The sequence below is a fragment of the Lepidochelys olivacea genome (genome assembly GCF_965140295.1).
Source record: "Lepidochelys olivacea isolate rLepOli2 genome assembly, chromosome: 13".
Classification (NCBI taxonomy): domain Eukaryota; kingdom Metazoa; phylum Chordata; order Testudines; family Cheloniidae; genus Lepidochelys; species Lepidochelys olivacea.
In genome coordinates, this window is record NC_140423.1 from 36,254,071 (window position 1) to 36,267,137 (window position 13,067).

Here is a 13,067-nt window from a genome sequence, read left to right on the forward strand (position 1 = left end):
GCTATAATGCTTGTTTCTGCCTGCTACTCCTAGGTGGGAGATAGCAGGGAGTAAGTCTGTTTCCAAGGTCTGAGATTTTGACAGTCGCCTAATAGTGCTAGGAATTAGGGCCCCCGATATCTGTTGTTTATAGGACCTGTAGGACCTTTTATAGTTGACAATTAACCAGACATATGTTACAGCTGTCATCTTGGTTGACTCCAGTGATTGAACCAAGGACCTGCATAAGTAAAGCCATGAATGCCTATATTTTGAGTGAAAGAACCAGGGATTTCTAGCTGGGCCTGTGACAGACTCATAAACTCTGCAGCTTGGGCACAGATAGGTATTCATAAAATGCACTAATCAGTGGATTAGTTGCACACAGACTAGTTGTTTTTGGTGAGTACTTTACTATTTGATGCTACTCCAGGACCATGAAGATCTGTGTGCCATGAAGATCTGTTTTTAAGACAGAGATCTAGTTATATGTTATGTGATTGTCAAAAACAGGGGCCTAAAATATTTAGGCAACAGTTCCTATTGTAATTGGGTGCCAAAATTGGGTACCTATTGGGTACTGGGTGCCAAGCTCCCTTAGGATCCATTGACAGTTCCATCCAGGGACAATAAAACACCCATCATTCTAGTGTTGAAATACTTGTCAAAGATCAAGCCCTTATAAAGCCCAGTTGTCTAACTAAAATGAGCTCTATATGACAAAATTTGACTATGGGTTTAACTGTCTTTCTTTTATGGGTCCATTTATTCCATCAGGTGAAACTCCCAGTATCAATGAGCAAGGAAAATCACACCAGAGTGAAGGAATTCATCCTTCTGGGATTCCCTGGGTCTCAGTATTTGCAGCTGTCCCTCTTCATACTCTTCCTCTTCATGTATGTCCTGATCATCACTGGTAATGTGGCCATCATCTTCCTAGTCAGGACCCACAGATGCCTTCAAACCCCCATGTACTACTTCCTCTGCAACTTTGCCTTCCTGGAGATCTGGTTCACCACAGCCTGTGTCCCTAAGACTCTAGCCAATCTTGTGTCCCAAAGCAAATCCATCTCCTTCACCAGCTGCCTTCTGCAGATGTATTTTGTCTTCTCCTTTGGCTGCACAGAATACTTCCTCTTGGCTGTCATGGCCTATGACCGCTATCTGGCCATTTGCTACCCATTGCATTATAACGCTATTATGAGCAGCACTCTCTCTGTTCAGCTGGCCCTTAGCTCTTGGGTGGGTGGTTTCCTGGTTATTTCTGTGCCAGCAGCTCTGATTGCCAGATTGTCCTTCTGTGGCCCAAATGTCATCAATCACTTCTTTTGTGACATATCTCCCTGGATAATTCTCTCCTGCACTGACACCTACCTTGTTGAGGTGGTCTGTTTCATCATGTTTGCCATCGTCATCCTAGGGTCCTGTGTGATAACCCTGGTATCCTACATTTATATCATCTCCACCATCTTGAAAATCCCCTCAGCACAAGGTCGGCAAAGGGCCTTTTCCACCTGCTCTTCCCACCTCACAGTTGTGATTATATGGTACGGATCCACTGTTTTTCTACATGTTAAACCATCCATAGAGATCTCATTGGAACTGACCAAAATAGTCACCATCTTGAACACAATTGTGACTCCATTGCTAAATCCTTTCATCTACACATTGAGAAACAAAGAGGTCACAGAGATCTTGAAAAAGGTATTCAGTGGGGGGACTTGAAGTCATTGTAAGATGTCCTGATGGTCACTGATTGTAGTAGAAAACATGGAAAGAGACAATGTCAATTACTTTAATAATCTATCAAAGCCTTAGAAAAGTTACTAGGGTCACGTTAAACTCATGTAAAAGTATCATCAAAAACATCACATAAAACTTCTGGATATGTAACTTTTTATTAGTAGTAGTTCTATTGTCTGCATTATAGTAGTGTTTAGGAACCAAAGTCATGGGCCAGTACCCCATTCTACTAGGTGCTGTACAAATATAGAACAACAAGATGGTCCTGCCCCAAACAGCTTACAATCTAAATATTTGGCAAAAGACAACAGTTTTATACTGACAGATAGATGGGGGAGAACAAAGAAGTAATTAAATGTGAAGATGATACAAAACTACTCAAGATAGTTAAGTCCAAAGCAGACTGCGAAGAGTTACAAAGGGATCTCACAAAACTCGATGACTTGGCAACAAAATGGCAGATGAAATTCAATGTTGATAAATGCAAAGTAATGCACATTGGAAAACATAATCCCAACTATACATAAAAAGTGATGGGGTCTAAATTAGCTGTTACCACTCAAGAAAGAGATCTTGGAGTCACTGAATATTTCTCTGAAAACATCCACTCAGTGTGAGTGGCAGCCAAAAAAGTGAACAGAATGTTGGGAATCATTAAGAAAGAGATAGATAACAAGATAGAAAATATCATATTGGCTCTGTATAAATCCACGGTATGCCCATATCTTGAATACCGTGTCTAGATATGATCGCCCCATCTCAAAAAAGATACATGGAATTGGAAAAGGTGCAGAAAAGGGAAACAAAAATAATTAAGGGTATGAAATAGCTTCCATATGAGGAGAGATTAATAAGACTGGGACTTTTCAGCTTGGAAAATAGACAGGTAAGTGGGGATATGATAGAGATCTATGAAATCATGACTGGTGTGGAGAAAGTAAACAAGGAAATGTTATTTGCTCCTTCTCATAATACAAGAATTAGGGGTCATGAAATGAAATAAATAGGCAGCAGGTTTAAAACAAACAAAAGGGAGTATTTCTTCACACAAAAAAGTCAACCTGTGGAATTCTTTGCCAGGATGTTATGAAGGCTAATACTATAACAGATAAATTCATGGAGGATAGGTCCATCAATGGCTATTAGCCAGGATGGGCAGGGATGCAAAACAATGTTCTATGTTCTTATGTTACTGGTAAGCATGACACACATCTCAGCACACTAGCTGCCTAACCATTGTCAAGTTGTTTTGTGTAGGCATGTTATACTAATGCCTTTAGAAACATAATAAATTAATGTCAGTTGTTTTAGTGGCATGTCAAAATGCCATAGTTTTGGAAACATACCAATACGTTACATCCCATTTTTCATGAAAATTATGAGTGACACATCACAGTCTTTTCAAAGACAGTAGAGGCATGTCATTGTCCAAGGAGCATTTTTAGCAACATAACTGAGTGAGGTTAATTTCTGAGATGATTCCAATATTTTGTTATATTTTTAGAAGCATGTCAAATGACGTCAAAGTTTGGAGAGACATGCCAAAGTTATTTAAAGATTTCTAGAGACAAATAAATCTACACAGATTTATTATAGCTTCCAATGACATGTCAAAGTCTTTAAATACATTTTAGAGACATGTGAACATCATAGAAATGTCTTCAGATGCATTAAAGCAATGCCTGCATTTAGAGAGAAATCTTTCTTTAGTCATAATCTTAAATACAAATTGCATCATGTGAAAGTTTGTGGACACATGTCAAATTGATGTTGTAATTACCAGAGCCATGTCCATATTTTTTTCATATCTTTCCAAGACATAGCAAAGTTTTTTGGACCAGATGCCCAAAGGTATTTAGGTGCCTAAATCCCACTGAAGTCAATGGGAGTTACATGCCCAAACACCTTTGAAGGTTTGGGCTTTCAAGCCTTGTCAAAATTTTGTAATAGAGCTAGAGTTATGTCAAATCATGTAAAAGTTTGTAGAAACCTGTCAAATATACATCCAAATGTTGACAGATGTGACAAAGTATTGTCATATCCTTCAAGTCATGTCTGAGCCTTGTCAAAGTTTCTAGTGACTCTGATCAACAAATTTTGGATTATATCAAAAGTATGTCAATGCATGTGGTGATATGTTCAAAGATTTGGAGTACTGAACAAAATTAATCACATTCTCCTCATAACTGATTTTGCTTGATCTTTGTAGAGGGAAGTTTTTATCAGCAAGGTAGAGTTTGGTTTGCCCCAAGGTAATATTGGCTGGGATTTTTAAACAGGGCCTAAGGGATTTAGGTACCCAATTCCCATTGAAAATCACATCCACTTACTTAGCTCCTTTGAAAATGCCTTTTGAGAAGTTGTATAAAACTTTTTCCATCTGAAGGATGATCCTTTTTTGCCATTTTTTGTAGCATAATTGGCCCACGAAACCTAACAAGATAGACTCGGTCGTGCTCAAATCCCAGCATACCAAAGATATTTCCATCCCATACCAAGATTGTAAACTGGTGGATATAGGGCACAAGGGGCCAGGCAGTGGACCAAGAGTGTGTGTGCGCCCAGTGGTGGGACTCCTGGCACTCAACTTTGATGGCACAGATGGAGCACACTGGAAACAATCACCATGTAACTGGCTATTCCTGCTCCATTGAAGGTATGCATGAGGACCTTTTCCTGGAGGCAATGGATGAAGAGTAGGGCTTCTGGGTGGTGGAGCTGCCTCTCTTGCCTTTAACAAGCTCAGGGAAATACCTTAATCTCAACCCACTTAGGCAAATCCTGTGGGAATTCCACATCTGTATTCAGAGAACATGATATCCCTATGTCTTCTGAAAAGCTGGAAGAATAAAACAGCAGGAACTCAAGACATCTCACATACAGGGCAAGATTTTACTCTTTGTCTGGATTCACATTCATTGTAACTATCTCCAACAAATTTCAATGGAATTATTCCAGATTTACAGCAGTGTAAATGAGGACAACTTCACCAGATTTGTGACACAGCACCCTAGAGATCCTATATTCACCACTGTCAGATAATTATGACATGTTTTGTACAAAGTATGCCCTGTGAGGTATCATTTTAAAAGTCTTGATCTGTTCAACATAAATTTACTGTTGGATTTATGTGCTATCATTGTGTGTGAAGTTATGAAGTTTAGCTATGTGTGTGTTACTGAAATATGTTGTGAAGTTGGGAACACCCACAACCAGCCTTTCAGGCACAATAACGAATAAGCCAGACTCACTGATGACCCATCAAAGGGAATCCACTTTCCCAACGGCCATTCCAGAAGACTTCTCAGAGAGAACACATAGACAATGGAGATTGCTTGACCAATCAATGCCACTCCTTGCATGGTGAGGTAGTACTCAAGAACCTTCCCAATCTCTTCCCTTGCCATTAATCACATTGACTATGGCTGAGATTTACAAAGAAGCTTAGGGCAGTTAGGCACTAATGGGAGAAGATTGCCTACTTCTCTTAGGCTTTGGCTACACTATAAAGATTTCCTGGTGTCCTTATGTTGGCTAGGAGCATGAAAAAAATGCTGCAACTATATTGAAAGAACAATTAGTGTGGTGGCAGAGCTAATGTCATGCAGGGAGGTGGTGTAGCTATGCCGACAAAAGAACTGCTTTTGTCAGCATATGCTGTTTCTCCACTAGGTGGCACTGGAGAAGGGGCACCATCACCTCCCAAACTCCTCCATGCAGCAGAGGGTGGTTCTGCTGTGGCCTACCTCAGTTTCCCCTCCTTAATGAGGTGACAGTGAGGTTACTTAAAGAACTTGGCCAAGGAGCAGCCAAACACTCTAAAGAACTTGGCCAAGGAGCAGCCAAACACTGTACTTCACAACAGTTTATCTCCCTCTAATAAAGCCCTCTGACAGGAGCACTTGTACAAAGGTTGAAAAGCTCTGAGCCTGGAAAAAGCCTGATCTCAGAGCCTGGATAAAACTTTAAAGTCCAAAACCAAAAATCTCTAGATTCCAGAAGCAGCTTCTTCTGCTGTACAGATTAAGGCTTCTCCACTGCCTGCAGAGCTCTGCAGTCTTCCCCGTTTGCTTATGATTTCTGCCAGCCTTTCTTTGTAGTCTTTCTCCTGCTTGGTGAGGGTCTCCCCAGGCCTCCTTGTCTGTTATCCTTTTGCCTACATCAGGCTCCTGAGGAACTCCCCTCCTTTGGAGCTTCCTTTCTTCTGTGGTAACTATCCCCAGGTGGACCTGGGTTGACTCATCCCCTTCAGTGAAGCTTGTAACAAGTAGGCTCGGCATCTGACTCCCTTAAACAGCCAGCCCTGTGACATGCTATGACCGCACCGCTCTGCCAGTTTTCTCGTCTAGACAGTCTATCTGGTCCCTTTGGAAATCCCAACCTATGTGCGCAGTAAGGCACTATTCATCATAAACAAGGGTTTCAAGGTCTGGTCCAATCAGCACTGTACAAAAAAATTGCAAATGTGTATATATCATTCCTAAACCATTGCCTAACACGCACATGTTTTATTTGACTTTGGGACAAAACGTGGGGTCTTTCTTTGTAGTTCATGGAGGATCGGTCCATCAATGGCTAGTAGCCAGGATGGGCAGGGACGGTGTCCCTAGCCTCTGTTTGCCAGAAGTTGGGAATGGGCGAAAGGGGATAGATCACTTGGTGATGACCTGTTCTGTTCATTCCCCCTGAAACACCTGGCATTGGACACTGTCAGAAGACAGGATACTGGGCTAGATGGACCTTTGGTCTGACCCGCTATGGCCGTTCTTATTTTCTCATGTTCAAAGGTTTTACTCTGTGCTTACTCGGGCAACACTCCCATTGATGTTAAAGGGGACTTTTGCATGCTAAGGCTTGAGTTTCAAATGAGCCCAGTGGAGTTTCAATGGGATTTGAGCACTAACTTTCTCAACCTCCTCAGAAAACTCTACCCTAAGTAACAACTGAGAGCTAGATTCTATCACCCTTGATCATGATTTTAGTGGGACTACTCAAGGAGTTAGGTGCTACTCACTGAGAGGAAGGGTGGCAGAATCTGGTCCCAAGGAAGGACCTCTTTTCATCCACTGTGGGAAAATCTAAGTTACATGTGTCAACTAATGGAATTCTCCAGCTATTTGACAAGGAATTCAGCATGGCCTTGCGGATGATACACTGGGTAGGGGTTCTGCCAGCAACAGACTTGTTCAATGTGTGACCTTGGCCACCCCACTTTCACGTCCTGGCCCTCAGTTTCCCTGTTTGTGAAGTGGAGGTAATGATACCAGTGGAAGTTTGTTAGGAAATGGAATTTCCATTCTTTGCGCACTCCAGAAATGTCCTTTCATCCCTAATCAGAACCAAACACTGAAATGTACTGAAAAATGACATTTCTAAAATATTTCATTTTAGAAACATCACAATTACCTTACTGAAATAGAATGTGGTGATGAGGTTGAAATATTTCTTATCAACTTAAGCGTTCTATTACATTATATGATAAATTATAGTATAATATATGTAATGTATATAAATTATAATATAACACAAAATTCAGAATGATACATTCAATGTGAAACATTTTGACCAAATTGAAACAAATCTATTTGCTAATTTCTCTTTAAAAGATGTTCCCATGGAAAATGTTCATTTCACTGAACTTGCATTTTCCAATAGAAAACATTAACACTGGAAAGCTTCTTCTCAGCTGTAATAGTAACTTGCTTTGAAAAGTGCTTTCAGATCTGTGTGTGTATGTCTGTAAAATCTATGACCCTTTGGTTTAGAATTTTGCAACTGATATAAAAATGGAACATATATAATTTTGAAAGTGATACCAAATCACAGTGGGACCATTTCGGTATTTGTTGCAAAACTAGTAATCCTGAGTGAGGGTGGGCACGTGTCCTGGTTGTGTTGTTGTGTCTGAGGGATTTTGTGTGGATTTGTGGGAGTGGTAAATGAGGCAGGTGTGCTGCGGTGAGGGGCTCAGCTTGTTTGGGGCTATTGTGTGTGCTGGTTGTTTTGCTTGTTAGTGACAATCTCTGCCCCAAAGAGATTACCATCTAAATAGAAACGATGCATAAAGGGTGAAAGAAGAAACAACTTTTCCAAGGTTACACAGCAAGTAAGAGAGAGAGCTGGGAACACAACCCAGGTGTCCTGACTTCTAGTACAGTACGCATCCCACTGGGGTAAGCGTCATAGGCACTGAATTTTCCTTTTCCCTGGGGGTACTCCACCCCTGTTCTGCCTCAGGGCCCTGTCCCCAGGCTGCCCTTCCCCCAAGGCCCTGCCCCCGCTCCACCTCCTCCCCCAAGGCCCTGCCCTTGCTATGCCTCTTCCCGACTCCACTCCGCCCCCTGCCCAAGGCCCCCGCCCGCCCACCACTTGCTGCTCTGCGCCCTCCCCCAAGCCACTCCCCAAGCTGCCAACCAGCTGATCAGCAATGCTGCAGAACAGCTGTGGCTGATGAGTGTTGAGTACCCACTACTTTTTTTGGAGCACCCACAGAGTTGGTCCCTATGCCTTGCTGCCTTTCACTTAAATACTTGAATTATGCTGTAGGAAAATAGCCTAAATTGTACACTGAAACAAGACAGCAGGAGGCTATCTTTACAACTGGGCAAATCATGGATTTTTCCTGTTCAACCAACAAACCAAAAAATCATAACACTCTTTGCTTGATTCAGAAAAGAGAAGTGAATCCAAATCTTTTATCTCTTAGGAGAGTACCAAACGCACCAGCTATGGTGGTATTCTCCCTTGGTTTCTCTTTGGCCCAGTGGATATTTAGGTATTTGTTCAATATGGAACAGCATCAGCAGGAGAGATTCAGAGCAAAACATCCCAGAATGGCCTATAGCCTCATGGCTGGGATGCTTATTTGTGAAAGGGACTCTGAGTTCAAGACCCATCTTTATAACAGGCATTCTGTCTTGGGTCTCTCACATGCTGGGCAGGGGCCCCTGATGGTTATAAGAGATAGATGGCCTGAAGATTATAAAAGGTAGATGCTACTTTTTAAAGCTGGCCATGAGGACCTTTTTCTCACTCCAAATTAATTGGGTCAAATTCACAAATAGTTTCTGGTTGACTGAAATTGAATTTTTCTGCAAAGGAATTATTCATCTGAAAAATTTCCTTCCTTCCTTCCCATTGCCAATGGGCACTAGAAAATATGGCATAGGGAATAATCCTTACTGGACAGAAAGGATGGGTGGAGATGGAGAAATGTCTTACTGGGACTCGCTCATATCTAATTTCTATGGGTCTGTAGCGGGGCAGTTGCCCTGCTCCTGAAAAAGGTAGGCTGATTGGGTATGGCTGCAGCTGTGGCCACTTCACCAATCAGGCCACAGCAGGCCCTGATAAAAGGGCTGAGCATGGAGCTGGGTCAGACTCTCGCTCTCTCTCTGGAGAGAGAAGGACCTAGCTGCCTGAAGGAGCAAGGGTACCTGAGGCTGAGCAGTGCTGGGGAAGGGCAAAAGAGCTGGGGAGCTCCAGCCTGGCAACTCCCCAGGCTGTGACCTTGGTTAAGGCCTAAGAAGGTATTGGGGCTGCAGAGGGGCAGTCCGGAGATAGGCAGAGGCAGCTGGTCCAACCCCCTTGCCAATGATGAGTGGTCATTACGGACTGCAGTTTGCCCCAGTGAGAGGGGGCTGGATGACAACTAGCAGTAGCCACTGAGGCAAGGTGGGATAGAGGGTTGGGGGCTCCCTGGGCAGTCCCTGTGGGGACTGCTGGGGCAGAACCCCGAGGTAAGGGGCACCAGGGTCCGGGAGGGACACAGGGGCTTGAGGCAGGCAAGACACTGGTCACCAAGAGGTGCTCTGAGGACTAAAAGAGTTAATTCCCAGGATGACCAGCAGGAGGCACTGTGCTGGTGAGTCTTCATCACTACAGGCTCATTGAAAGTGACCTATCTCCCTTAGGCTCCTTGAGAAATTCCAGCCTAAGGAGCAATTTTTAAAGAAGTTAAGGTTTCTGGTGGGATTTATAAAAGCATCTACATGACTGACATCTTTTTGAAAATCCCACCAGGTGTCGAAATGCCTTTAAATACCCACCCCTAGACCCCCTTCTTTGTCTGAATGGTCTAGAGAAGGAAGATCAGGAGTTTCTCATCATTCAAGAACAAGAGAACTTTCAATGAAATTTAAAGGTGCCAGCTTCAAAATTTCTAAGAGGAAATACATTTTTCACATAACATGTACTTTGTCTGTGGAACTCACTGCCAGCGTAATCCATCAAGCCTAAGAATTTAGCAAGATTCAAAGAGGGATTGGACATTTACTTGAACAATTATATGCAGTATTATAACAGTTAATGGTAAAATATTTGGAAGCGATGTAAAAAAAATTTCATAATTCGGAGTGTAAACCAGTGTTGAACTATTAGCGCTCAGGACCAGAGCTAATGTGGGGGGCAGATTAGCCCATATCTGTTACTATGGGATTCTTATACCTTCTGCACCTAATCTAGCCAATGAGGATGCTAAAGCAAGGGGTATGTCCTAAGCACCAACCCTCTCATTGAGATAGGCACCTAACTCCAGGCTGCAGGGATGTGCCTCCCTCTGACTGGGATTCTCAGCTGTGAACCCTCTTTGGCATTAGAATCATAGAATATCAGGGTTGGAAGGGACCTCAGGAGGTCATCTAGTCCAACCCCCTGCTCAAAAGCAGGACCCATACCCAATTAAATCATCCCAGCCAGGGCTTTGTCAAGCCTGAGCTTAAAAACTTCTAAGGAAGGAGATTCCACCACCTCCCTAGGCAACGCATTTCAGTGTTTCACCACCCTCCTAGTGAAAAAGCTTTTCCTAATATCCAACCTAAACCTCCCCCACTGCAACTTGAGACCATTACTCCTTGTCCTGTCCTCTTCTACCACTGAGAATAGTCTAGAACCATCCTCTCTGGAACCACCTCTCAGGTAGTTGAAAGCAGCTATCAAATCCCCCCTCATTCTTCTCTTCCGCAGACTAAACAATCCCAGTTCCCTCAGCCTCTCCTCATAACTCATGTGTTCCAGACCCCTAATCATTTTTGTTGCCCTTCGCTGGACTCTTTCCAATTTATCCACATCCTTCTTATAGTGTGGGGCCCAAAACTGGACACAGTACTCCAGATGAGGCCTCACCAATGTCGAATAGAGGGGGACGATCACGTCCCTCGATCTGCTCACTATGCCCCTACTTATACATCCCAAAATGCCATTGGCCTTCTTGGCAACAAGGGCACACTGCTGACTCATATCCAGCTTCTCGTCCACTGTCACCCCTAGGTCCTTTTCTGCAGAACTGCTGCCTAGCCATTCGGTCCCTAGTCTGTAGCTGTGCATTGGGTTCTTCTGTCCTAAGTGCAGGACCCTGCACTTATCCTTATTGAACCTCATCAGATTTCTTTTGGCCCAATCCTCCAATTTGTCTAGGTCCCTCTGTATCCTATCCCTGCCCTCCAGCGTATCTACCACTCCTCCCAGTTTAGTATCATCTGAAAATTTGCTGAGGGTGCAATCCACACCATCCTCCAGATCATTTATGAAGATATTGAACAAAACCGGCCCCAGGACCGACCCCTGGGGCACTCCACTTGACACCGGCTGCCAACTAGACATGGAGCCATTGATCACTACCCGTTGAGCCCGACAATCTAGCCAACTTTCTACCCACCTTATAGTGCATTCATCCAGCCCATACTTCTTTAACTTGCTGACAAGAATACTGTGGGAGACCGTGTCAAAAGCTTTGCTAAAGTCAAGATACAATACATCCACTGCTTTCCCTTCATCCACAGAACCAGTAATCTCATCATAAAAGGCGATTAGATTAGTCAGGCATGACCTTCCCTTGGTGAATCCATGCTGACTGTTCCTGATCACTTTCCTCTCATGTAAGTGCTTCAGGATTGATTCTTTGAGGACCTGCTCCATGATTTTTCCGGGGACTGAAGTGAGGCTGACTGGCCTGTAGTTCCCAGGATCCTCCTTCTTCCCTTTTTTAAAGATTGGCACTACATTAGCCTTTTTCCAGTCATCCGGGACTTCCCCCGTTCGGCACGAGTTTTCAAAGATAATGGCCAATGGCTCTGCTTTCACAGCTGCCAGTTCCTTTAGCACTCTCGGATGCAACTCGTCTGGCCCCATGGACTTGTGCACGTCCAGCTTTTCTAAATAGTCCCTAACCACCTCTTTCTCCACAGAGGGCTGGCCATCTATTCCCCATGTTGTGATGCCCAGCGCAGCAGTCTGGGAGCTGACATTGTTCGTGAAGACAGAGGCAAAAAAAGCATGGAGTACATTAGCTTTTTCCACATCCTCTGTCACTAGGTTGCCTCCCTCATTCATTAATTAAGGTGTCTACACATCCTTTGGAAGGAGGAACACTGTGAATAAATAATTTTTAAAAGGCATTGTCATAGAAGGACGGGATCCTCAGTCACCAGCCTCTCTTGTGAGTACTCCAACCACCAGGTGACAGAGTCATCCTCACATTCGCTCTCTCTCTCTCTCTCTCACTGGCCCATTGAGTCTTTCCTTACTGATTCACAGCGGAATAGCTTCAACCAGGAGGGACTGAGGGAGCTTGGTATCAGAGTGTCCCATAGCCCAGTGTTTAGACCACACACCTGAAAGGCAGATCCTTGTTCAAAACCGTCCTTCTACTGAAGTGGGGACTTGAACCAGATTCTCCCACTGTATAGGGAGATTTTGGCATACTAGCAAAATACCTGGACCACTATCGATAATTGGAATATCGATTGTCATGCTTATGGCCAAAAGGAGCTAAATCAGCTGGTTTAGCAGGCCTCTGCAACAGCCTTACCATATCTAAGCAAGAAGCCAGGAGGGGAGGGGATCGAGGGGCGAGCTGACCCTTTGTCCTTCCTGATATTTGTTCAAACTGCTGAGATATGTGTTTTAGAGAAACAGGATGCTTATCTATATCTGACCTTTGGGACGTGTTTGTGAGGGCCATCAAAACACACGGGCTCTGCAAAAAATACCTCCGTCTAATTGATGGTTTAGGAAAAACTTCTTGCTTAACCTTTGAAATTGCTTGCTTAACATGTTTTTTTATTGGCATATTATTGTTACACTAACCCAAATAAATAAGGGGAACAAGTATGAGGTAGGTGGACTCTTCAGGGACACAGTTTAGGGTCTCCCACGGCAGCTGAAAGATGGGCTAATTGAACGGCTGTCATACCACTCGAAGACTACTCCAGACTTCAGTAATTATTGATTTTTACTAACCTGTTGCGAATGTTTGTAAGTGCTTGAGACAAAAATAAAGTGCAGCTTTAAGTGAAAGCACTCTTGTATTGTACCGTTTGCACCAGTCACCTATCAGTCGAACAGCC

At 43.5% G+C, this 13,067-nt stretch overlaps 1 protein-coding gene across 1 annotated transcript; it reads left to right on the plus strand.

Annotated features, from left to right (window-relative positions):
- Window positions 1-774: 774 nt before the first annotated feature.
- Window positions 775-1,704, plus strand: LOC311529492 (olfactory receptor 6F1-like; the record flags this gene model as incomplete). Its single annotated transcript, XM_084645438.1, has 1 exon — window positions 775-1,704. One exon carries the CDS (start codon window positions 775-777, stop codon window positions 1,702-1,704), a length of 930 nt encoding a protein of 309 aa, XP_084501564.1.
- Between the last annotated feature and the right edge of the window lie 11,363 nt (window positions 1,705-13,067).